General features: G+C 53.0%; 3 protein-coding genes across 5 annotated transcripts in view; all 3 read right to left on the reverse strand.

Annotated features, from left to right (window-relative positions):
* CORO1C (coronin 1C) overlaps positions 1-6,128 on the reverse strand; it is a 39,333-nt gene extending 33,205 nt beyond the window's left edge. Inside the window, exon 1 of one of the 2 annotated variants that reach the window (XM_058851154.1) lies at positions 5,997-6,128. The gene's annotated coding sequence lies outside the window, so the exon portion shown is untranslated. Of the gene's footprint in view, positions 1-5,980 lie in introns of both variants that reach the window. The other variant, XM_058851153.1, reaches the window with a different exon arrangement.
* A 4,919-nt stretch (positions 6,129-11,047) lies between these two features.
* LOC131585243 (uncharacterized) lies at positions 11,048-14,215 on the reverse strand. The gene is made up of 2 exons (XM_058851150.1): positions 12,597-14,215; positions 11,048-11,152 (listed from the first exon to the last, which is right to left on the reverse strand). Exons 1-2 carry the CDS (start codon positions 13,981-13,983, stop codon positions 11,076-11,078), a joined length of 1,464 nt encoding a protein of 487 aa, XP_058707133.1. The 5' UTR covers positions 13,984-14,215; the 3' UTR covers positions 11,048-11,075.
* Positions 14,216-17,173: 2,958 nt separating this feature from the next.
* Positions 17,174-24,570, reverse strand: part of SSH1 (slingshot protein phosphatase 1) — a 33,734-nt gene continuing 26,337 nt past the window's right edge. For both annotated transcript variants that reach the window (XM_058851789.1, XM_058851790.1), the window contains 4 exons: positions 23,998-24,144; positions 23,207-23,407; positions 21,886-22,489; positions 17,174-21,454 (listed from right to left, as the gene is read on the reverse strand). In XM_058851789.1, the coding sequence (XP_058707772.1) occupies positions 20,183-21,454; positions 21,886-22,489; positions 23,207-23,407; positions 23,998-24,144 (2,224 nt within the window). In that variant the 3' untranslated portion in view covers positions 17,174-20,182. The remainder of the gene's footprint in view (positions 21,455-21,885; positions 22,490-23,206; positions 23,408-23,997; positions 24,145-24,570) is intronic.

A 24,570-nucleotide genomic window follows, 5' to 3' on the forward strand; every position in this document is an offset into this window, starting at 1 on the left:
ACCCTCAGCTGGAGAACTGGTTTCCAGTGAAGAATTACAGCCTGTGCCTTGATGACCTTTAAGCTTTACTTACCTGTTGGCTTGACAGTCACGTTGCTCCACGTGCAACCCACACTTCCAGTCCTTTGGGAATCCCTGTGGCATTTCCAGCAGCTCCGGAGGAGCCCGGCCAAAACAAGAGGATTACACCCAGATAAGCCCAGCTGGTTTTTATGGGACCTTTCAGAGCACCTAAGAATTCCCTGAGTAGAGCAGAAGATGGATGTGGCAAAGCACAGTTACAAAGAACAAAAAGATAACCTTTACCCCCAAAGAAAAATCAGGGAGCCAAAGGAAGAATGGAGAGATAACCCCAGGGTAGCCTGACCCAAAGCAGGGGCACCCACCTTTAACAGCAGCACCTTAAAACACCACACAGAACAAATTGTTCCAAAAAGGAACCATTTTTCTGGCAGTGGCCAGGAAAAAGATGCTGGAAGCACGGCAACACTGAGCTAGAGGAGTTTTGTGCCCACCCTTCAGGCAGTGCTAAAGCAGAATGTATTGAAGAGGAATGTCTGGCAACTTGTGTTTGCCTAAACTGGCTCAGGATTCTCTCCTGCCTTGCAAATTGATCTCAGCAGATCCAAAAATTCAAATAAAGCTTAAAAAGTATCACTGAAAACTTAAAAAAAATGCAACACACCTCCTGTTCTGAATGAGACAGCTTTGGGCTTCCAGCCTCCAAGATATGGTATCATTAATACAAGTACTGCAGAAGGGAATTAAGTAAGAAATTAAGAGTTTAAAGGTGTAACAATGGTCATTTATCCACATGTACATATCCCTAGGACGTGTGCTGGGGCAAATACCTGAACCATGTGTAAAACTCCACTTGGTAGTACATGCTACAAGTATTCCCAGCCTAGTACCCTGCCAGACCATGAGTAAAATGTGTCACCTCACATTCCCAGCTTGGAAAGAAGGATACCAATCTGTTTCACACAGGTATGATGAAAAATGCCAAGGAAATGCCAAGCAGACACCCTGAGTCAGCTGGGGGGATCCAGATTCCAGCAGGAAGCAGCAAACCACAGGGGATTTTTAACTATTTAAAGTGAAAAGGGGGGTGAAAAAAGCCACTCCAGGAGGTAATTCCAGCCCTGAGCAGGTGCCTGAGCACTGAACCTTTCCTGATGACAATCTTCCCTATCAATCCATCATCTGCCCAGCATGGCCAGTTTGCCCAGTTCCCAAGGGACACGGTGCTTAGTAGGGATTGAATTTGTTGCTGCCTGCTAATCCCCGGAGCTGCTAATTACACCCATTATCAGTTTGTCCAGCATCCAGGTCTGGCACACTGTAGGATGCCAAGTCCCTGTCAGGTTTACAGACTGGTTTGGGTTAGCAGGGACCTTAAAGCTCATCCCATTCCACCTCCTGCCATGGGCAGGGACACCTTTCACTATCCCAGGTTTCTCCAAGCCCCATCCAACCTGACCTTGGACACTTCCAGGGATGGGGCAGCCACAGCTGCCCTGAGCACCCTGTGCCAGGGCCTTGCCACCCTCACAGGGAAGAAATCCGTCCTTAAACTCAAATTTTCCCTCTTTCAGTTTCAGTCCATTGCTCCTTGTCCTGTCAAAACAATTCTTGATGAAGGAATGCTCAGCAATGGGACACTGCAAAATGTGCTGCTTTAAAACTGCAGGTTTTTATGTTTATTTGGGAGAAACAATGGATTTTCAAGGACTCCGGAACACGGTCTCTATGGCAACTATATGCAGAACCAGGGGGGAGGGAGGGGAAGTTCCCATATTTCCAAATACTCAGAAATGAGTGATTTGAAGTCCATTTACCAGGAACTGCAGGTGTAATGCACTGCTCAGGTTCATACAGGGATGCAAACAAGGAGTAGTTTCAGGCACACCATTCCCATGGAGTTTAGGAAATCCTGCTCAGGCACATCTGCTAAAAATGCAGAAATGGCTGCCTTAATATTCAGCTCAGAAGAATTATTACCTAGGTGCTTGTTCCTACATAGATGGCAGCCAGAATCTGGAAAACCACAGGGAAACCCTGGTCCTTCCTAAAGGGAGCACTTGGCCTCAAGCACAGCTCAGCAACACTCCAAGGAGAGCTGGGAGCTCATCTCAGCATCAGGCTGAGCCTTAATCACTTTAAATCAGATCCCACCACTGGTTTATTTCCACTGCTCTTTCAAATTCAATTATTAAAAAAGGACAACAAGACAAACTTAATTATGCTGGGCTGAGAGGCCCAGCTCAATGTCAGAGTCACTGCAATGTCTCCCACCAAGAGCCAGACCTCCAACGTCATCACAGGCTCAGCAAAAAGCAGATTAGAGATCACTTATTGTTATCACCAACAAAACATGGACTGAAACAAAGCAAAGTGGTCATGCTGAAGAAATTGTCCTTTCCCTAGTGCAGGTGATTCTTCCCTGAGTCTCCCTCTAAGTCATCAGCACAGAGGAGAAATGGTCCAAAAGGCCACGTTTTGTCACTTCCAGACCAAGCAGATCTCCTCTGTCCACCACGGGCCCATCAGCAGCCTTCAAAAACCCCAGGTTTTCCCCTCTGGAGGCAGCAGCAGATGCCATTTTCAATACTTCTCTGACAAGTTCCTGACCCACAGAGCAGGATTTTAAAGTTTTCAGGATGTTCTGTCACAAAATCCTCTTCCATTTGAGGAGCACTTTGTGACCCCTTAGGAAGGTGTCTGCTCCAAGGGATCCCCCCCGTCTTATTGGCATCAGGAATTTCATGGGAGGGGGGGAAAAGTAAAATTATCCACTTGCCCAACAGCCACCTTCTACTTTCCAGCTACATCATTACCTCCAGCCATTAATCCTGATTGGATTTATATTCCCTACATAACCCCACAAACACAACTAATGGCTGGTGTAGAACTAATGGCTGGTATATTCCATTAGGATCCTCTCCAGACAATTTGTGCCTCCAAGGACAAGCTCTGCAAGGCTGCCAGTGGATCCTGGGAGCAGCTGAGCAGTTCTGTGTCACGCTGGTATTTCACATGCCTATGTGTGGTTTGAGATGAGAAAAGCCACAAAAAGTCATGTACTGAACAATTATAACCTCAAAAAGAAACAAATAATCCATTTTTTTGCACGATTACTCACAGGAGGAAAAGCAGAACAAAACAATCCTATTAACAGATAAAAAGAAAGGGCCCAGTAAACAATTCCCAACCATACTGGTGGAGCCAACACATCCAGAAAAATGGACTTTCACTGCTGCTTTTCTGAGTCACTCAGCTAAAGCCTAAAACCTTTTTCTGCTTCATTTTAACTTGGTGTTCAGCACCACCTGCAACTGTGCAGGACGTGACAAAAACTCAGCAGTTGCCATCCTGTCAGCCCCAAGCCACCAGCAGCCTGACTCTTCACACACAGCTCCAGGAGCTGCCTAAAACTGAAGCTCTAAACAGTTTCTAATCATGCCAGTTTCAGAGCTACCCACCAGAATACGGCAGCCCAAAAATATTAACTGGGGGAGACTACAGGGAGCGAGCTAGAAGAGAGCACAAACATTTAATTCTTGCTCCTATGCCCTGCAAAGGCTTAAACTGGGGCACTTCAAATCCTCAGTGAGTTTCTGTTCCAACACATCCTCGGAGAAGGGCTGAGATGATCACAAAAGCCTCAGTAAAACAAAATCAAAACAAACAAACCCAGACTTTAAAAGTCAAGTGAAAATGTGCCTGTGAGCTTGCCCAAGAGGACATTCCTGGCCCTGGGAGTGGTGCACTGATGACCTCACCGAGCTGCAAACTCAGGCCAGGAAGTGTTTTGCTCATGTCTTTCAGAATAGGAAGCTGGCATTCCGGGGATATTCCTCGGAATCGATCACCAAATGAAACCCAGGACCATAAATTCCCTCCCCATCACAACACAACGTTTTGGTTTAATGAGCCGTTTTACGAAGCCATCGGTAAAGTCGAATGTTGGACATGACCAGCACAGTGTCACCGAGGGCAGAGCTCGGCACCCTGTGCTGCATCACCCAGGGAAAAGCTGATGTTTCCCCCTTTTGCACATTCCTCCTCATTGCCATTAAACTGAATCCCTGCCTTTCGCTTGGAGTGAATCCCAGAAGTGACAGATGCAATAAGCATGAAGATTTCACTTGAAAAAATCCAATGATGTTTGAAAAGACAGCTCGGGAGAAGACAGAGCAATGCCAACAGAGAACACAAATGCTGATTAAAGCAATCTGGATAAAAGGCTACAAGTGACCATTGAAAAATTACTATTATGAAATGCTGTATTGAAACAAACACCGAGCAAATGCTGCCTGACGTGTCCCCGTGTCAGGTCTTACTGGGGCTACCAAAAACACAGAAAAACACATACATCCAAAATAAACAGGCACTGCCACAAAAGTATTTGATCTTCTACCTTTGTGTACACAGTCCTTAGCAAACACCACTATTAGCTGCAATAAAACCTTCCTGCAAGCACACAACCATCTGGATTTTCTCCCCCCCTTGAGCAGAAAAGATGATTCAATGCTCGTTATTCAAATGAAAATGGAATAAACCCTCTCCTGCCTCCCGCACACAACACCCGCTGCTTTCCCCACATCCAAACACGCTTCTCCCAGGACACGCTGTGCCAGTTCACACCATTTTCCCACACTCCAGAGCTTCCCTCGTGCGTGCCACGGAGGCACACAGAGGGAGAGGATGGTGCCAGGTAATTTGGGAACAGCCTGGCCTAAAATTAAAACAAAATTGGGAAATTTAGCAGCGAACTGAAAAATCAACCGCAGCCTGATGTGTTCAGAACATCCCTCTCTGATTCTGCCACCGTCCTTGGTCTTGCTCCCAGTAATCCCCACGCACATCTGCACGAACAGAAGTGCTCAGACCAACTCCAGCTGCTAAAAAAAACCCAACCCTAACGCATATCACTTATCTTCAACAATAAAACTGCTTCCATGGGGTTTACTTTTGTTTCCCGGAGCCTTTCACTGCCTTCTTTTATTTTCTTCTTTTTTCAGCCCTGTCTCCTGTGCAGTCGGTCAGTTACAGCATCACAGTGTCCTATAGCTGAACCTCTGTGTGGTGGTGTCAGACACCTGCCCATGTGTCCAAGACCTTCCCTTGTGCTGTTAATGGAATCGGTGGGAATTTCATAAAGCACAGGTATGGACTAACCTTTACATTTCAGCCTTTGGCATATCACTCTTAAGCAATGTGGCTTCCTGCATAGGAAAACAAAGCCCAGGGACATCTGCCCACAGCAAAGGGATGGCATGAGATGGTCCTTAAGATCCTTTCCAGCCTAAACCATTCTGGGATCCCCATACCATGTCACACAACCCAGCAATCCACACATCTCCTGCACAGCCTCGAAAGAGCCCCTAATAACGGCGTGACAAGGACCTGCTCTACAGGAGCCTCCGAAAAATCAACCCAAACTAAACCCCCATCAGGGCTCTCATCTTTTGTCCTCTGCCATGGTGCACAGCGGGGACGGGCGCTCCGGGGGCGGCACACGCCGGTGGCACCGAGCGGCTGCTGCATCGCCGGGTGGAAAAGAAGGAAGGAAAAAAAAAAAAAAAAAGAAACGAAAACGCGCCGAACAAAAGCCCCCCACACTGTCCCCGCCGCGGCATCAGGTGCGCGGCGGGAGCGCCCGGCGCCGCCGCCCCGCCCCGGGTTTGCCCTGCCCGGCGGCCCCGGCCGGATGCGGATGCGGCGGCGACCCCGCGCCGCTGCCTAATAAGGAGGGAGCGGGGAGCGGCCGGGAGCGAGGCGGTGCGGGGAGGGCGCTGCCGCCGCGGGCCCCGTGCTGACAGCGGCCGCCGCCTCACGGAGGGCTCGGCGGCCCCGCGCGGGAAGGGCCCGCCCGGCCGGACCCCCGCCCTGCCCGGCGCCCTCCGGTGGGCACCGCACCGCCCGCCCAGCCGCAGCCCCGCTCTGTGGTGCTACCCAGTTCTCCGCTCGCCCTCACCGCCCCCGAGCCGCACCGCGATCCCGAGCCGCCTCCCGCGTCCGCTCCTCAGCCCGGCGGAGCCGCCGCCTCCGCCTCCTCCTCCGCCCGCCGCCGCCGCCCGACTGAGCGCCGCGGGGCGGGGCGGGGCAGCGCGGCAGCGGGCCCCGCCCCCGGACAGACCACGCCCACGAGAGACAACGCCCCTCCGGCCAGGCCCCGCCCTCTCCCGCCTCCCTCGGTAGGGCGTGGCAGAGCGGTGAGTGACGGCTCTGTCAGCCAATGGCCGCGCGGCGCTCCCCACCACGCGCGGTCGCGCGCTCTCGGGCCCCGCCCCGCCGCCCCTCAGCGGCGGGTGGGGGGCGAGAGGTCATGAGGGTCCTGAGGGGTCGATCGTGTCCGCCCTGAGGGACCGGCCATGTCCGCCCTATGGACCAGTCCTGTCCGCTCTGTGGGACCGCTCATGTCATTCCTGGCGATCTGTCATCTCATGCCTGAAGGATCGGCCGTGTCTGTCCTAAGGGATCGATCATGGCATCCCTGAGGCACGGATCATCTCATCCCTAAGAGGGACCGGTCATGTCCTCCCTGAGGGACCGATTGTGTTTTCCCTGAGGGACCAGTTATGTCCTCCCTGAGGGACCGATTGTGTTTTCCCTGAGGGACCAGTTATGTCCTCCCTGAGGGACCGATTGTGTTTTCCCTGAGGGACCAGTTATATCCTCCCTGAGGGACCGGTCATGTCACCCCTGCGGGATTGGTCATATCCTCCCTGAGGGAGTGATCGTGTCCTCCCTGAGGGATCGGCCGTGTCTGCCCGGAGCCGTGAGATGACCCTGCTGTCCTCAGAGGCAACGCTGAGGAGAACCAGTAGCTCCACACAGAAACAACCGCGTCACCTCTCGCTGTCACACCAAATCACAGTGGCTATGGTGAAAAAAGGACTGTGACAAAAGCCCCTGTAAAAACTGCACAGCTCAACCCTTAAGAGACACACTTCAACGAGACACGCAGGGCAGAGGTTTGAAACCAGAGGTTCCCCCCATTGCACGGGCGGTAAAGACAATTCGGGGACGCTGCGCTTTGAGGTGTAAGGTTTGTTTGTATCTGTGCTGTTCTGACAGGTCAGGCGAGCACGCTGTACTTGGCTGCACACAGGTGGCACCGCCACACTCGGGGCCATTGCGGCCTCAGGGAGCCCGAGGGGCGGGTGAACAACACCCGAGCAGAGCCCACAGCCCTCAGTGTTACCATACATGGCCAAAACCAAAACTCCTCGAGCTTCCTCATCCGTTTGGGCCGACGTTTGCACGTTCATTTGCATGTGGTTTGATGCTTAAGAGGGGGGTGATCTTTCGGGGAGCATCACCCCGCTAATTCCTCTTGTAATCCTTCAGAATTTGGAGGAATATGTGCCGTGACGAGTTTAGCTGAGAGCCCTCCTCTTCCCCCACGGAGCTGTCACAGGACCACGAATTACCCCCTATGAGTGATAGCTGGTGTTAAAACATACGGAAAAACCTCAGGGAGATACATTTGTCCTGGTCGGACTGTCACAGCTGATGGAAACATCAGTAGCTACAGATTAAACAAATGTTATCCTGAATTTATTAACCTTTGACACTAAATGTAACCGCTGATCCAACAAGCAGGAAAGCCTCTCTTACCTACTGAGCAAACAACTTGATAAAAATATTATACACGCAGAGATTGGAGTGGCAAGGCTGCACCCCTCCTCATGACAACAATTACCCTGAAATTAATCAATAGCTTCTTTCTGAAAGCCAGCCCAGCATAATTACACCACCCCGCTCCCTCAAACAATCCCATTAAAGCTAAAAGAGAAGAAAACAAAAGCAGCCTTGGAACAGAGCTGCAGGTAACCCAGAGTTTAGGGAGTTTAAGTTGTGATTCACATTTTCCACGTATGTACGTGACGTGTTGAAGGTCACGGAATGAGTCAGTGATAGAGCTGAGAGTCCTGCCTGCCCATCCTTTATTTATTAGAAGTCTCAAACTTCTAGGGGGGTTAAATTTTATAAACTGATATTTTAATCATGTACCAAGCCATGCTTTAGCCTGGACTGGAAGACAAGAACCAAGGCAGCAGCACCCAGCACTGCCCAACAGCTCAGAAGGGGAACCAAGGAAGATTTTTGGCCTCCAGCCGAAAAGAAAGTGGCACACAGGGGACAGCAAGTGAAATTCGTCCTGAGAAATCTGATTGAAGCCTAATCCTCTCAAGAGCTGCCTTGGGAAGGGTGGATCCTGCAGAGATGGAAATTCCTTGCTTGAAGAGTCACGAAGGATGGACTCAGGTGGAAATAATACCTGTAGAATTTCTACCAGAGCTTCCTAAAACAGCTGGATGGAAACACTCCAAAGAACACCCAGATCCTGTCTAGGATTAACAAGCTGTTTAGATCACAAGGTGATGAAGAAATTACAGGAATTTTAGGCTGAATTCTCCAGCAAACAGAAGGAACAGCTCAGGTTTTATGTGTGCTCTTTGGTTCTGCTGTAACCACTAATTTTCATCACTTCAGATGAGTAAAACCACCCTAACAAACAATTTAAGTGTTATCCACAGTGCTGCCAGCCAAACAACTTGTCAAAATATGCCACAAATCCTAATTTTTCTAAAGGAAAACCACCAAATCCTTACAGCTACAAGGAGCAACACACCAAAGTTTGCCCCATTTTACTAGCACCTAGTTAGCACATTTTTGCAGAAACTCAGGATTTATTAAAAAAAAAAATCCACTTTTAGCCATCCCACATATTTTCCCCTCAGCTACATCACTGCAGGATTGCTGCAAACTATCTCACAGCCTTTATACGGAAACGGCACCGTGGCTACAGACTCCACCTCTGAAACTTATGTCAGCTGCTAAATTTAGCCTCCTGCAAATATGCATCAATTCCATCCCTGCAATAAATCCCCCTGCTTTGCTCCTGGGATGAGCCTGATGCGCATCACAAGGACCACATCGGCTGTGTCCCACAGCCTTCCCCACCCAGGCCATGTTTACAGTCGAGAGGAGGTAAAGAAACACCTGAGGCACCTTTTTTAAGGAGAAATTTTGATTAATTTATTCAGTTTGGTGTCTCTGAGCCATCCCAAAGGGGTGACAAAACCCCGTTTTTGGAACCAATGAGGTCACTGGAGGGATGAATTTGTCTCAAACACTTCATTTTGCTGAAATCCTCGTTGCTAAATTTATTCTGAATGGAGGGAAATGGCTTAGGGAGGGTTTAGAGAGATCAGCAATTTAAAGTTTAATGTTATTTTGCAGCTTAACTTCTAAATCAAGCAAAATATGCCAGTCAGGACAGTCTTGAACCCTGGGTTTGCAGGTATCCGAGTTATGCAGCTTTTCAAGCACTTTTATGTCCCTATTTATCTATTTATTTCCTGAAGCTTTTTGATTAATTATTATTATTATTATTACTATTATATTTAATTTATCATAATATTTATTTACCAGGTTCTCCCACATTAAATTTGAATATTTTTATATTTCTCCTTCTATGGCTTCCATAATTTAGGGATCCCACCAAGGCCAGGCCCAGCAGCATTGGGAAGAGCTGTTCCTGCTGAAATCAGGAATGTGATCTTACCTTTCACTTAACATTATTGGAATTTAGTGATTTTTAGTGCAGGGAAATGTTCCCTGCCCATAGCAGAGGGTTGGGATTAGATGGATTTTAAAGTCCCTTCCAACCCAAACCATTCTGGGATTCTGGGATTCTCTGAAATCTGAACTGATTGCAGTGACAAACCCTCCCTCCTCCACTTTCCCTGTGTGGAATTGGATTTACTCTCAGCATTAATTTACTTTTTTCTGCCTTGATTCCTCCATGTCCGTGGGCACGGGGCAGCTTTATGAAAGTGCACCCAGTCCTGGTTTGTGAGAGACATTTCCATGAGCATCAACAGTTGAGCAGCTGCCAAGATGAAATTGTTCTCAGAGCCACCACGTAAGGGCTCTGGATAATGGGAAATCGATTCTGTCTCTGGCTGGGAGGATGTGCTCTGCCCAGGGAAGCGTTCCCCAGAGCCTGCAAAGGGTTTGGACAGACAGGGAGAGCAAAATCCCTTTGGACTGGCCTTATTCAATCCTTGGCCAGAAAGGGGAGCTGTAGAATTAGGGAATGAAGATAAGGAGAGCAAAATGTTCCATCAAACACCAGCCAGGAAGGGAGAAGTGTCTGAGGATGGTGGCAAGGAAAGAGGAAAACATGGATTAAAGGAGAGGGTTGGGAGCCAGCACCTCGAGCTTTATTCCCAGCTCTGTGTGATGTGGAACCATCACTGTGCTACTTCCAGACCCCAGAACTGGGGTCATCCACAACCCCCCTCCCCAGAGGGCAATAAAATCCACTGTGGTGAGTGAATCCTGCGCTGACACCGCTCCTGTGCTGCTTGGAAGGGCTGGAGGATGCTGGAGATGGATAAGGAATGAGTGAACATTAGGCCAGGATGTGCATTAATAATTGATGCTATTGTTATTAATGATTTAAAATAGATTTCATCCAGCCCATCTATTACTGCATCTCCCCATTCTCACACCTTTTTGTGCAGTAATATCGGTGACAGACACATCCCTCCCAACTCAACTGGAAGAAAGACATCAAAAAATGAGCTTTTACAGCAAAAAGAAACCTCTAATTTCAAGCTAATCCATTTCCTCATGTATTTTTCTCCATCATTAGACAGGATTGTGAAATATATTTTCATTTCTTTTCTATTTCTGCAGTGAAGGGGAGGCAGGTCCCAATACCTAATTAAAATGTTGGGCCACCAAATAAACCCAAAGCAATTGCTTGCAACAGATGGGATTTCCTTTGTTGCTGTCTCTGGGTGATTAACGAGGAGGAGAGAGACAAGAAAGCAGAACTGAAAAACAAAAAAAAAAAAAGAAAAAAAAAAAAGAAAAAAAGCAAAAAACAAAAAAGCAAAAAGCAAAAAGCAAGCTGTATTTTATTTACAACATGAATATCCTGGGATTGACAATTCCTAGGATCCTGAACAGCAGGAAAAAATCAGGCAGGCAGGGAAGGAGCCAGGGCTGGGTGCTGAGGTTCCTGGGCACTGATCACAGAGCCTCACTATTCAAGCACTTTGGAATTCTTTTGCCATCTCCTTCTGTTTCTCTCCCTGCTGTCTAGGACCAGGTTGGACCAAAGGTGCTGGAAAATCAGAGGTATAATTAAGGAAACACATAAGGGTAAATCCAGGTGAGGTGTCCATGTTTGAGATTTGGGAAGATCAATGTTTGACCCAGCTTTTAAAACCCCAACAGAATGTCATGGATAGAGCAAAAGGGGAATCTGCTCCCGTGGAAGGTGTCCCTGCCCATGCAGGGGGTGGAACGAGATGGGCTTGGAGGTCCCTCCCAACCACAACCAATCCTTGAGTCTGTGATGTTTTTATTGCATTTCCACGGCTCAGCACTGGAATATTGTCCCTGTTATCCCTCCCTGTTTCTTCTGGGGAACAAGGAGGTGAAAATATGTCAGGAGGGATTGGGCTGCAGCTGCCATTGCCTTGGGGAGGGAGCTGATTCCTTGTATCCCTTCTTACCCCCTTCTTCAGCCAGACCTGTTCCACCCGGGGAAGGATGAGCTGATCAAACATCGCAGCGCCCCAGTGCCACCAGCCAGGCTCCCTCTCGAGGAGTGTGGAGATGCACACTCAGATCCCACCACCCCTCCCCGTGCTCTGAGCCTGGCAGCACTTGCAGTGACAAATATCTCCCACCTCTATTTCTCTACATGTGTCCTCAGCTGCCTCCCCAGCGCAGGAGAGCTGTTTGCCATCCCTGCTGGGATTTTGTCATCCCTGACACGCACAAACTGTGGCACGTTCACGCTCCGACTCCGTCGCGACAGTAACCGATCACACCTATTTTTTAAGCAAACTCAGTTCAAAGCCACCACAGATTTCCTGTGCCTTAAAACACTTATTTTCCCTTATAAGGAAATGCACAATTGCAGATTGTCACTGAACAGAAGATGGGAGTTAAGCAGCGTGGGTCGGGTGGCTCCTTGCAGGATCCAAACTCTCACACAAACACTCATTTCTATCTCTCCTATTTCTGCAGAGCTGCTGTTTCACCAGGAACATTTCAACAGAGTTCACTTCTCCATATATTTTTCACTGAAAGGGTTTCCAAGTTGATGTCATTCTCCTGAAAGGCTTATTCAGTGAAGTCACAGTGCAGGAGAAAAAGAATTCAGAGAAAATAATGCTGCTTTTTTATAGCTAAAATAAAATTACATTGGCTCACCGAGTGCCTGGAGTGGCCAATAATCCCACATGGCATTGGGAGGACGCATCCTATGGACATTGCTGCAGCATAGCTGCTGTGAGAAGCAGTAAATTGTATTTATTCCTACACAGGAGTCTGACAAAACAAATCTTTCTCCAAAAGAGTTTCACTGCACCAAGGGCTTTGAACCGACACCTGGTTCCCATCCTGCCTCCTCAGATTTTGTGTGCCCTGAGCACATCCCGTCTGTCACCTGGCTATTCCCGGCAGCTACTTCCCATCCACGGCCGTGTTCCCACCTGCCCCAGAGACCTCCACGACCCCCCAGCCCCACGGCAGAGCCGGGACCCCTCACTCCTCACCTTTTTTGGGCGCTGGTGCTGCTGCCGTCCCCTCCGACTCCTTGGGCTTTTCGAAAGTTTTCTTGGCATCGGCAACTTTAAGCACATTCTCATCCTCCTGACTCTGCCTCCCCTTCCGCTCCGGCTCCTCCGAGCCCCCTCCTCCCGCAGTCCTGCCTCCAGGGAGCAGCTCCGTGCCCGCCGCTGCCCACTGCTCCCTGCCAGCCTTGGCCTCATCGCCGAGGGGCTCCAGCAGCGCCTCCGTCAGCGCCACAGCCTTGCTCATACTCAGAGCCAGGCACTCCTTGCTGTGGGTCCTGACAGGGGGGACCGGGGGGGTTCTTTTCGGGATGTAGGAATCGAGTTCATCAGCTTCACCTCCGAGCTGCTCCCTGCTCTCCGGGAGCTGGCTGCTGCTCTGTCTCGAAAGCCTCCCGGTGTCTCTGGCTGATGAGGGATAATTTGTGACCACAGGGACCATTCTCTCCAGGCTCTTCACTACCTGCTGCTCCGGCTCGGGCTTCCTGGCCGGATCCTCCTCGCTGGCCTGGCCGTTCTGGTACAGGTCAAGTGTTCCATCGGGCTGGGGGCCGAAGCTCCGCGCCTGCCTCAGGCTCTCAGCTGCCTTGCTGCTGTCCCTGGGGCTGTAGGAGACAGGAGTGCCTGCCTCCTGCTTGCTTTGCAGGATGTAATCCATGAGGATGGCGTTGCGCTCGAAGCTGTCGGACCTGACGGGCACGGTCGGTTTGTTCCCCTCCGAGGGGCCCTTGGGGCTCAGTTTGGTCACTTGCCTGCTCTCCACGCTGCTTTCCGAGTCCGAGCGGCTCATCTGCCTCCTCAGGACTCTTTCCAAGGAGTTGAGCCTGCTGAGGCTCGGGCTTGCCACCTTCCCATCCCCTGCGTAGCCCTCCTCAATCAAGAGCAGTGTGTCCTCTGTGTCTTCCCATTCCTCCTCAGGTTCCGTTTCTGCCTCCTGGATGAGGCGCCGGTACTCGCTCTCCTCCAGCCTGTAGACCACCGGCCTCACCGTCCTGCCTGTGCCCACCCGCCTGGGCACCACCTCCAGCTCGTACACCTTCGGAGGAGCCTCTCCCTCCCGGCCTCTCCTGCACCCCTTGGACACGGGATGCTCCTCCAGGCACAGCTCCCCTGCCGGCCCCCGCTGCCCTCTCTGCCCGCTGCTGCTGCTCATCTCTGACCTCTTGGCAGGGCCTGCGGTGTCGCTCCGGAGGTTGGGGAGATCCCCCCGCTCCCGGCTGTGTCCCAGGCCCTCCTGGCTGAGCTGCAGCAGTGGATAATCCTCACACGTCCCTGCGGAGTCTCCCCTGGAAGCTGGGCAGTCTCTCCCCCTCGCCTTACTTGTGTCATCCCGTAAATATCCACGGTACTGCCAGGTGGAGGCTTCCATGGCCGGGAGCTCTGTCACCGTAATTCCTGCTTCCAAGTGCTTTGGGACTGGCCAGCCAAGATTTTTCCCACCTTGGGTCTCGGCAGGCTTTCAGCACCGCCTCCTCCTCCTCGCTCCGCTCTGGGAGACAGCGGCACTTGGAAGCATCAGAGCCTGGGTCATGTGAACCAGCGTTCCTTGGCCTCATGGCCAGAGGAGAGGAACATCCCGTTGGCACGACGGAGCCCGTGCTCTGTCACTCCTCACACCACACCCAGCTGATGCCATGCTGGTCCCTACCCAAACACATCCCACCTGGATGACTGGAAAAACCCCCTCCAGCAGCTAATTTGCTGATCCATGGCACTTCACAGTCAGGACTTGCTTCCCATCTGCATCCTTCTCCAGGGATTCTCCTCTTTCCCCGACCTGCTCCAGCAACAGCTCCCCACAGTCCTGTGCAGCAATCCTGGCTTCCCTGCGATTCTGCTGCTTCCAGAGGGATTTACTGCCAGGCTGTCTGGGCAGGATCACCTCTGCCAGCTCCCTGTGGCTTCCACAGAGAGATGGAAACCCCTGCCCCTGTTCCCTCCTCCCTGCCCTGCGCCTGTCGGATGCAGAGCGGCTCCCTCAGTGCTCCTTCCTCAGAAGCAGCGCTCAGCCTTGGGCTGCATCCCAGAGTTTAGGGGAGAGATGCCGGCTGCACAGAGGCACGGGGCAGAGCCGGAGAGGCTGGAATGATCTGTGGGAATACGTTATGGCAAAGGGAATTGCTGTGACAGAGAGCCCGACAGCAGCCTCACACACATCTTTCCCTGCTGAGACTCCAAAACACAACTTATCAAAAACCCCTATTAACGCTCTGGGCATTTCTCTAAATAACCCTCCCAGCAGAACGTTCCTCCCTTTGGATCACCCTCCGGAAGGCGGTGGAGCCGGAGAGCTGGAGGGCTCTAATCCGTTTGTACACAGCTGGGATGCCTGGCATTGCAGCGAGCCGCAGCTCCCAGCTCAGCTCCCGGCCCAGCCGCTGCCCCTGCGCTTTGCCTTTTATGGTTCTCCGAGCCGGGAAGCATCCCGAGGCAGGATGCAGGAAGACACCTAGATCATCCCAAAAGAGATGCCTGCACCGCCACCTCTGCGGTGTCGGGGCTGAGTTACCCCTGTGGCACCTAAGGAGTTGGCAAACAGGACCTGGCCCCAGCCCAAAGGCATCCCCTGATATTCCATGAGGCTGGAAAATCCCACAGGGCCTCATCCAGAGACCTCAAGGACCCCGGCAGCCTCTGAGCACCACAGACACACAGCAGCTGCCTGGGTGACACCTGGACCACGATGCCACCACCTCATCCCATGTCTGGAGTGAATCCCAGCCACTGCCGAGGGGAAGGAGCGAGGGATGAGGGTTATCCCGGCCCTCGTTGGCCTGGAGCCAGCCAGGCCCCTTGCTGGGACAGTTCTTTATCAGTGCACGGTGCAGAGCTGCTCTGCACAGACAAAACCCCGTTTGTTTCCACTGGAAGTCTTAAATCCCTGCCCAGAGCAAACACAACCAATTCCCAGTGGGATCAGGGCTGGTGGCCGGGCTCCTGCTGCTCCTGCCAACACCAGCAGCAGGAGAACCTGGCAGCAGCAGTCCTGACAGGTAAGGAAATCTTGCTGAGCAAGATGTGCTGGCAGGTGCAGGAGTGAGGAATTTCACAGCCAAGTCACCTCCCCTGGCATGAACTCATCATTGGCACTGTGACCCAATCAATAATTCCAGGTGTTCCCCTCGAGCCCTCATGGCAAAGCCAAATTCCTTCTGGGCTTCTCACAAACCCTCATGATCTGGGGATGTTGTGGTGGTTTGGGCTTGTCCTGTGTGGGGACTGCAGAGCTCAGGGTTGGTGTGGAAGGGGCACGACCGTGTCCTGGGACCTGCCCTGGGCCTTGTGCTCCGTGTTCCAGGTTCCTCAGAGCTCTGACATGGCACCAGTGTGGTTCTGCTCCTGAACCCTCTGCATAAAAGGAAATGGCAGCTGCTGCAGCGTTGCTGCAGCCCTGTCCTTCAAACAGAGGGAGGAAGAGACTTTTAGGGAATACTCAACGAGGCCGGAGCAAACCTGACCGGCAGCACAGCTTGGCCTGTGCCCGCTGCAGGAACCGGCTCCTCTGGCCTTGGCAGTGCCAACTCACAGCTTCTGCTAAGAAAAAATATTTACATTTCAACCTTTGCAGAGGCCAGAGTGGCTGTTCAGCCATGGCCCAGCAGGAATGGACACTGAGGCATCATCCTGGGGCTGCAGGCTGCTGGAGAACCATTGCCAGACAGCAGCTTCTCCTCTGCCAGTGTGGAAATGTAGCCACGGCCCCCGGAGTCCTTCCTGTGGCTTCTCTGTGTGCTACCATCAGCCTCATCCTCCTGCCAAACCTCATCTTTTCACCCAAAAACACATTAAAGTCGCCAACTCCACATGGAATAGGGAAATGCTGGCAGGGAACCATCCTCCCATCAGAGGGTCCTTGAGGAGATCAGCTTTGGAGCACCTGCAGCTCCTCCACGGGGAGAGGCGAGGGGCACAGCTGGACCCTGCGCCTTCCCCAGCTCCCAGCCAGGAGGGCACTCAGTGCCAGGCTGCCCCTGCCCACGGCAGCTCCAGGCTCAGGCATCTCCTTTGGTCGGAAGGCTATAAATAAACCCTCCCTGGTCGCCGGAGAGAATTTGTGTTGCTCCAGATGTTGCCTGGTTTTGCCATGGCAACATCACAACAGGATGTAACATTCGGCCGGGAGGAACCGCTCCGAGAAGGACCAATTTCCAATCCTAACAAGAACAAAAAACCAGCCAGGGATTCACCGGCAGCTTGGGCATGCTCCAGCCATTCCACAGTCCCATCTTGTGGTTCCCCATGTCCATTCTCCACACACAGCTCTGGAGCTGGGAATGGCTCCGTGGGGAAGCTCCATCTTTGGGAAGCTGAACTGAGCAGGGATGACTGATTTCCATCCTGTTCCTCTGGATCCAGCCTTCAGGAGCATCAGAAAACAGCCAGGACCCAAAAATGAGGGAAGCAGAGCCAGGATTGGTGGGGAATGATAACACAGGGCAGGCTCCTGGGATATGTCCCATTCCCTCCTTTTCCTCCCACCCCTTCAGCTCCTGTTCCTTCCCACTCCAACTTCGAACAAAGCTACAAAACTCATCTGTAAAAGGAAAAAAAAAAAAAAGTTTATTTTTTTTCCTCACAAGAAGCACATAAAATATCCAGGACATTTTTACAAACAAAAGTAAAAAAAAAAAAGTGCATGATGCATCCCTCCCGCGGACATACAGTACAAAAATCCTGCAGATTTCCATATAAAACTGGGATAAGAAATACCATGGAATAAAGGAATATTGTTATGGAGTACAGCAATGCACAGGAACAGCTACACATCACTCATCCCCCTCCTCAGTGACTGACCGGGACTGTCCCCAGCGGGACACGGTGACACGGCCGGGAATAAGGTGCCGGTTTGTGCATTCCAGGATTTCTGGCAGGGCGGGACAGGGTTTGGATCTGCCGAGCAAAGCGTGGTCGGTGACGGGATGTGTCCCTGCACATCCCGCCCGCATTTCGGCAGCGATGCATAGATAAATGGGATAAATGGGATAAACGGGATAAATGGGGACACCGGGAGCAGCCACCGGCACCCAGAGCAGAGGGAAGCGGCAGCAGATGAGCAGCGCCGAGCCCGGCGGGGACGGGAGGGCAGGACAGGAGGAGGGACGGCCTCACTGCCACCGGAAACACCGAAAGCACCAAAAACTCCCCAGAGAACAGCCAACAGCAGAGTCCAACAGCTCAGCAGATACACAGTGTTTGTAAACTATGAGTAAGGCACTCCATCGTAAGGACACGTACGACACGTGGGGAGGACGAGCACATCAACCTTGTCATGCAACAAAACCCGACGGGACGGGGGAGGTTTGGCTACAACCCCCCGGGAATGGCACAGCGGAGCTCCGGAGCAGCTCCCAGCAAGCCTTGTCTGGATCCCGAGCACGCAGGGAGGGAGCCCCGAACGTGGCCTGGGGCTGATCCAGGCGGGAGCAGCAGCGGGGGAAGGCGGAGGGTGCCGAGCTGAGCCCCGGAACGCGGCGGGTCGGACGCGGCAGAGCTCGGCAGGCACTCGAGAAACAGCAAGGAAATCAGGTGTTCGCTCGTATCAGTTCACGGAATTTTAGAAATTCATTCAAAACCGTCCCCAGCACCTCTTCCCTCAGGCAGGGTCGGCAGCACACAGAACAATAACCTGCGGGTGGCCCTGGAGAGCCGAGGGTGACGGTGGAATTGTCCCGGGAAGGGGACACGGAGGTTTCCCCGGTCCTGCTCCGACCCTGCGGCACCCAACAGCTCCGGGACCTCCCGTTTGCCCCTTCCCAAATCCCGATCTGGGTGCAGAAAGATGATCCAAACACAGGGAATGGATCCAGCCGTGGCTCCTGGGGTTTCATCCTGCCCTGAGCACGACCCAGCGCTGCTGCAGCCCAAACCAAGCAGAGGCTCCTGCAAAACTTCCCTCCAGGAGCAGCTTTTGCTCCACACCAGCTCTCCTGGGTGGAACAAGTGCAAATCAAATTCAGACTCTTTCGGGAGGGACAATTATTCACTGAATGCCTGCCCCTACAATTCCTCACACAAATGAAACATGCAGGATCTTAAGGGAGAAAGGGGAACTCCAGGCATTTAGGGCAGGAAAATGCACAGCTGCCTTCCTTGAGACATTGGATTTTCAATCAATGCAGTTCAGAGCAGCTGCTGCAGCCTGGCTCTGCCCCACCTCAAGAAAGCCTTTCCATGGAGATTTTAAAATGTGGGAATACTCACACTCACAACCAGGGTGAGCAAATCCACCTGTTTGACCCCCCAAATCTACTTCAAAACATCACCCAAAGGCACAAGGCCTCAGATGGGATCGGGGGGCAGCGAGGTTTGGAGCACATCCCCTGCTCACCTCCCCGGCTCTTCCCTCTGCACTCAGCGAGGGCTCGAGTGCAGCAGCTCTTGACCAGGTTGGTTGCCAAAAATACAGAAAGCATGCATTCCCCATGGAATGGGTGCACTGCTGTGATCCAAGCATCATCCCTGGCAGGAGGGGGTAACGCTGGGCTGAGAGAACGGACAGCCCCGGCACATCCCTCCCCTCAGAGCGTGTCCGCACTTCTGCCCGACTGCTCCCCCCAGCAGGATTCACACAGCCCTGTGGGGCCTGGGACAGGCCCAGCCTGGCTCTGGAGCTCCTGACACCCACCATGAACCAGGATTCCAGCCAGGATTCCTCCAGCAGCTCCCCAGGCACAGGGACCGTCCTACAAAACCGACAGCACAACCACAAAAGACTCTGGCACCTACTGGGGCTCCAGGAGAGCCACCCCTCCTCGGCCACCTCACGTCACAGCCCAGTGACAGAGGGTCCCCAGAGCATCCACGACACTGACACAGCTTCACATCACGAGGGATCCACAGGCTCTGTCAGCACTGGGACAACACCGACCACGACAACAGCGAAACACCCCAAGAGCACAACACCTGTGACAGCCACACAGCCAGGGTGACATCGGCGTCCCCACGGACACAGCTCAGCACTCTGCCACCCCAGCCTCTGTGCCCACACTCCTCCAGGCCTTTACAGCGAAGAGAATTCCTTCAAACAACAGCAAGAATTCTGGGAAAAGCCTTTGGGATAAAAGCCCCAAACAACAAACCAGGATGAAAAGCCAGCGAGAACAGAGGTAGTGTGCGTGTCACCATTTTAAGGATTTTCCACAAGTGCCCTGTTTAAATAGAGACTTGTGTTTGTTCTGTAAAAAAAAGTCATGAATAATTACTTTGAGTCTTTGAAACAGAATATTTCAGCATTTTAGATATAGATAGATAGAGATACAAATATCTATCCATAACCACACACAAATTCACGTTATTACACTTGGCAAACAGTACTAGGAAGAGCATCCTGCAGGACAACAGGCAAGTCACACACCAAGTCCTCCTCTAAGCCATGCAACACATTTTATTTCCCTTGTGCCCTTCACCGTGACCCATTGTGGTTCCTTCCTCCTCTCTCGGAGCACAAGGAGGGGACCAGGAGGTGGCACCAGATGAGCTGCTGCAAGTCAGATGATAAAACAGCACTGGTGCAATGAATAAATGCTGCAAACCCCCAAAATCCAGCCCCCTCCTCCCCCTGCAAGGCATCAACTTTTGCCCATCCAAAGCGTATTCTTCAAGTTCCCAGCCAGAGGCTTCACCCCTGGTTTGGAGGTGCCGTCCACGCTCCTCAGCGGGGGCTCACAGAGCACGGAGCACTCGCTGGACACGGCCTCCTTGGAGTCCGTGATGGTGGACACATCCACATCACTCGACAAGTCCTCAGAGGACAGGTTAAGACATCCCAGCTTGGCGAGGGAATTGGATCTTTTCAGGGGTGAGGACACGGTGAGGCCGGCCAGGCGCAGCCTGGTCTCGATCTCCTGCGTGCGCTGCTTCACCAGGCCGGGTTTGCCGCGCACGCTGTGGATGCTGTCGCTGCTGGAGCTCCGCGTCAGGTTGGAGCTGCGGGAGGAGGAGGGGGTGTAGCAGATGGTCTTCAGGAAGTCCTTGGTGAAGCTGCTCGTGTGCTCCAGGCGGCACCCGGCCGCCACGGGGCTTTTCTGGGAGATCCCCTCCAGGACACGCTTCACCCCCAGCTTCTCCACGTCGTTCTCGGCGTCTCCGGGCACCAGCGGGGCCGGTGCCAGGAGAGGCACGAGGCTGGGATGGGACATCAAGTCCTCGCTTTCCTCCACGATGCTGGAGTCCACCCTGCCCAGGGGGCTGTCCCTGAGCAGCGCCGAGGCGTCCGAGGGCAGGCTCTTGAGGCGCTCCAGCTCTTTGGTGTGCTTCCTGACCAATCCCGCTTTCTGCAGCTGGAGCAGCGACTCCTGGTGCTGCATCAAGTAACTATTGGCGCTTGGCTTTTCCAAGTCTTTGCTGAACAACAGGTGCTTCAGGTCCTTGGTAGGTCTGGGGTCCTTTCTGGCCAGAGACTCTTCCCTCACCACCTCTGCGTGAAGGAGGCTCCTGTCACAGTGGGAGTTTCTCCTGGGCAGCAGAGTTTTTTCGGGGGTTTTTGGCGCATCTTTCCCTCTCTCCAAAAGGCCGCAGTGCTGATCGAGGGACCTGCACGTGCCAACCTCCACAGACCCGGCTCCTGGTGCCAGGGGGAGCGGAGCCTCGTTGTGTTTAGTTCTGCCTGGCTCCTCGGGGGGTACCCTGCTGGGCAGGTGTTCCATCAGGTGGGAGTGCAGGTGGGACAGGAGCGGGGGCTGGGTGCAGATGGTGCTGCTGCGCCGCGCGGCGCCGGCGCCGAGCCTCTCGCACTGCTCCCCGAAGGATTCGGGGGCCAATCCCGCTGAGGAATACATGCAGTCAGTGCAGGACTGGTAGGAAGGCTTCACCTTGCTGAGGATCCCAAACACGGCATCGTGCTGCAGGAGAGAAAACAGGGGCAGATCAACGGGCACGGAACAGACACCAGCACAGCCCACACGGTGCGGGACAGCCAAAGAGATCCGGAACAAAACCCATTTCCACCTCAGGCCCTGCAGCAGGAACTAAAGCCACGTGCTTTCCCAGCAGACAGTGTCTCCAAGGAATACCTACCGTGCCAAGCGAGGGTCATGCAAGCGAGCTGCCCACAGCACTTTACAGGGCACTCACTGGGCACTCTCTGGCATCTACATCCACAGCTCGGGCAAGCAAAGCCCTGGTCAGAAGCGCCTCGAAAAGGGAGAAGCTCATCATGGAATGAAAGGCTTTATCCAAGTCAAATGAAACTGGGCTATGAGGATGAGAAGAGCAGTTTCACTTGCAGTAGAGTCAGCCATGCCAATCACCTCCATCTCACCTCCATACGCACCTCAAAATCCTCTGGGCAACTCCTTTTGCTGTTGTTGTTATTCAAGTTCTCCCTATTGAGCCTGCTCTCCTCCTTGTGCATGGACAAACGCCGCTTCCACTTTTCCATGGGATTTTCCTCCCTGACACCGTCCTCCCCTGGCTCCCCAAGGACCATCCTTCCCTTCCTGGGGCTGAAGTCCAGTTTCTTCTTTGCCTCTTTCTCACAGAAGCCCCGCAGCTCTGCCAGTGGCTCTGCTCTCTCTGGGACCTTTCCCGTCTCCAGCAGCCTCCCCTGGGTTGTTGCAGACGGAGGCTGTCCCACCAGGGCATCCCGCTGCAGCTGCTCCATGTGGAAGAAGCCCTCCCTGTCCCCAGGAATCTTGTTCTCCAGCAGCGTGTCCGAGAGGCGGCGGAAGCAGTAATCGAAGCCCACGGACCCGTCGGAGCCGGCACGGTTGTCCAGGTAGGCTGACTGGGAAGGCATGTCCAGGTCAGCCAGGCGGTTCTCCAGGTCGATGTCCAAGCTCTCCAGTAAGAAGTCTCCTGACCCCGTGGTGCCGTCGGTGTTCTGGGGCAGGTTGCTCTCTGCCTGCTGCTTCCACAGTTTATTGTGGCGCTGCTTGCTGGGGAAAGGACAAGGACACGAGTGACTGCCCTGCAGGATGCCCAGTGCCAGGAGCTTCCTTCCATCCTCACAGCCCAGAACCCAAGGGCTGGGCCCAGACCTGAGATCCCACTTGGACAAACCATCTTCAGCACTGGGATTTTTTCCCACCATGTGCCCATTCCAGAGCAGTGCCCTGAGTGCAGACCTTGGGAGACCCCTCAGGACACAGAAGCCCCTTCAGAGCACAACAGCCCGAACTGACCCCTCTGCACGTCCCCTGGCACAGCTCCTGCTGAACCAGGGGACAGAATTCTCTCCCTGTCCTTAGGAGATAAATGCTACAGCAGTGACAGAGCCCAAGGGTTGGCACAGAACCATGAACACTTTGCCTCCAGAGCGGCCCGAGCTCAGTTCTGCCTCATAAAACAAGAACAATGCTGTGCTGAGCAGCACTGGCTGCTGAGAAATCCAAACGTGCTTCCCAAGCACGGAGAAACCCTCACTGAATTACCCCAGAGCAGCTCTCCCAGCTAATTTCCATGCAGGGAGCCTGGCACAGGGACAGCTCAGGAAAAGCACGATTGGCCCAAGATTCTGCCTGTGCCATTCTAAGGGGACCTTTCAGGCTACACCCCTCACACATCTGTGGGTGTGACACTGACAGAGCCCCAGCAATCCTTTGTGATGTTATCCACAATCAGCTCCTTTCCTTCCCACCCATCCCGAGCCTTACCTGGCATCCAAAATGCCCTCGTACTCCAGCAGCTGCCGCATGAAACCGGCGTTGGGCCGGGTGATGCTGCGCTTCTGCTTCACGTAATTGTAGGCCTTTTCCAGGGACCAGCCGAATTCCTTCATGGCATAGGCGATGACGGTGGACGCAGAGCGGCTCACGCCCATCTTGCAGTGCACCAGGCACTTGGAGTGGTTCTTCCTGCAGGAGGACAAACAGGAGAATAAATCCCATGTCATGGTTATGGATCCGTTATGGCTTCACAGGAGGAGGGACAGCGCTCCCTGCTCTGCCCACCCCACATTGTGGCTCTGGAGGGGAGGAACGCTTGGGATTATGAGGGCCAGGAGAAGAATCACTCTCCAGAAAAGCTGGGAGTTAGAGATGGGCAGCCTCATTCATTCCAGAGACCACCATGAAGCCTCCTGCCTCCATCCAGGTCTTTGGATAGTGGGATCACTGGGAAAAGGCTGAGTGCAGAGGCTCAGCAGGGTTTGATGGGCTCTGTCTGCAGACACAGCTGGGGCAGGTCCAACACAGACACGGCTGGAGCAGCTCCAGGAGAGGAAACATCCTCATTTCCTTTTGGAATCAAAACAAAGTAGTAATAAAAATACTGGGCCAGGAACAGGTTAATGCCAGTCCAGGAAGGGACAGGGCATGAGGGAGCTCCGGGAACACGGAACGATGATGCCAAAGCCCTGCAGTTCGTGTGGCTTTGTGAGGGCCCAGGATGAGACACAGAGAGCTGGGATGTGCCCTCCCCCGGGGCCAGGTGTCCCAGCACTCACTTGGCCTTGTTGATGAAGTGATAAGCCTCGTTCCAGTGTGCCAGCAGGTCCGTGGTCTCCTCGTCGTACACCCGGATGTTGTGATACGCGAACAGGCCTGGGAAGAAGTTGTCGATCTCCCGGGTGACGTTCAGGATGTAGTCAATGCTGTGGGCACCAGGAGAGACACCCTGAGCTGCCATGGTCATCAAACAGGCACTGAGGGACACTGTCAATCCATGGAATCCAACCCAACACGAGCTGCAAGGTTTGACCTACAGCCCTAATCCTAAACCCCCGTTACAGCTGGTGACACGGGACACTCAGGAGGCCGTTCTGCCACCTCCCACTGCCAGCATATCCCAACTGTCCAAACACCCTGGGCACAGGAGGAAAAAGTTGATTTTATCCCATTTATAGTCTCTGGGTCTGTGTAACCCAAGCAGGAACTCCACGTTGTGCCAGAACGTAGGGACACAGAAAGAAGCGAATCATTTGGGAACATAACCCAGGAATCATCATCTCCAGCCACAGGTTTTAGCTGCAATCCCATCCCTTCTCCTTTCTGACTAAAACCATGAGAGTCACATGTTA

Source organism: Poecile atricapillus, chromosome 16, assembly GCF_030490865.1.
Source record: "Poecile atricapillus isolate bPoeAtr1 chromosome 16, bPoeAtr1.hap1, whole genome shotgun sequence".
In the NCBI taxonomy this organism is placed as follows: Eukaryota; Metazoa; Chordata; class Aves; order Passeriformes; family Paridae; genus Poecile; species Poecile atricapillus.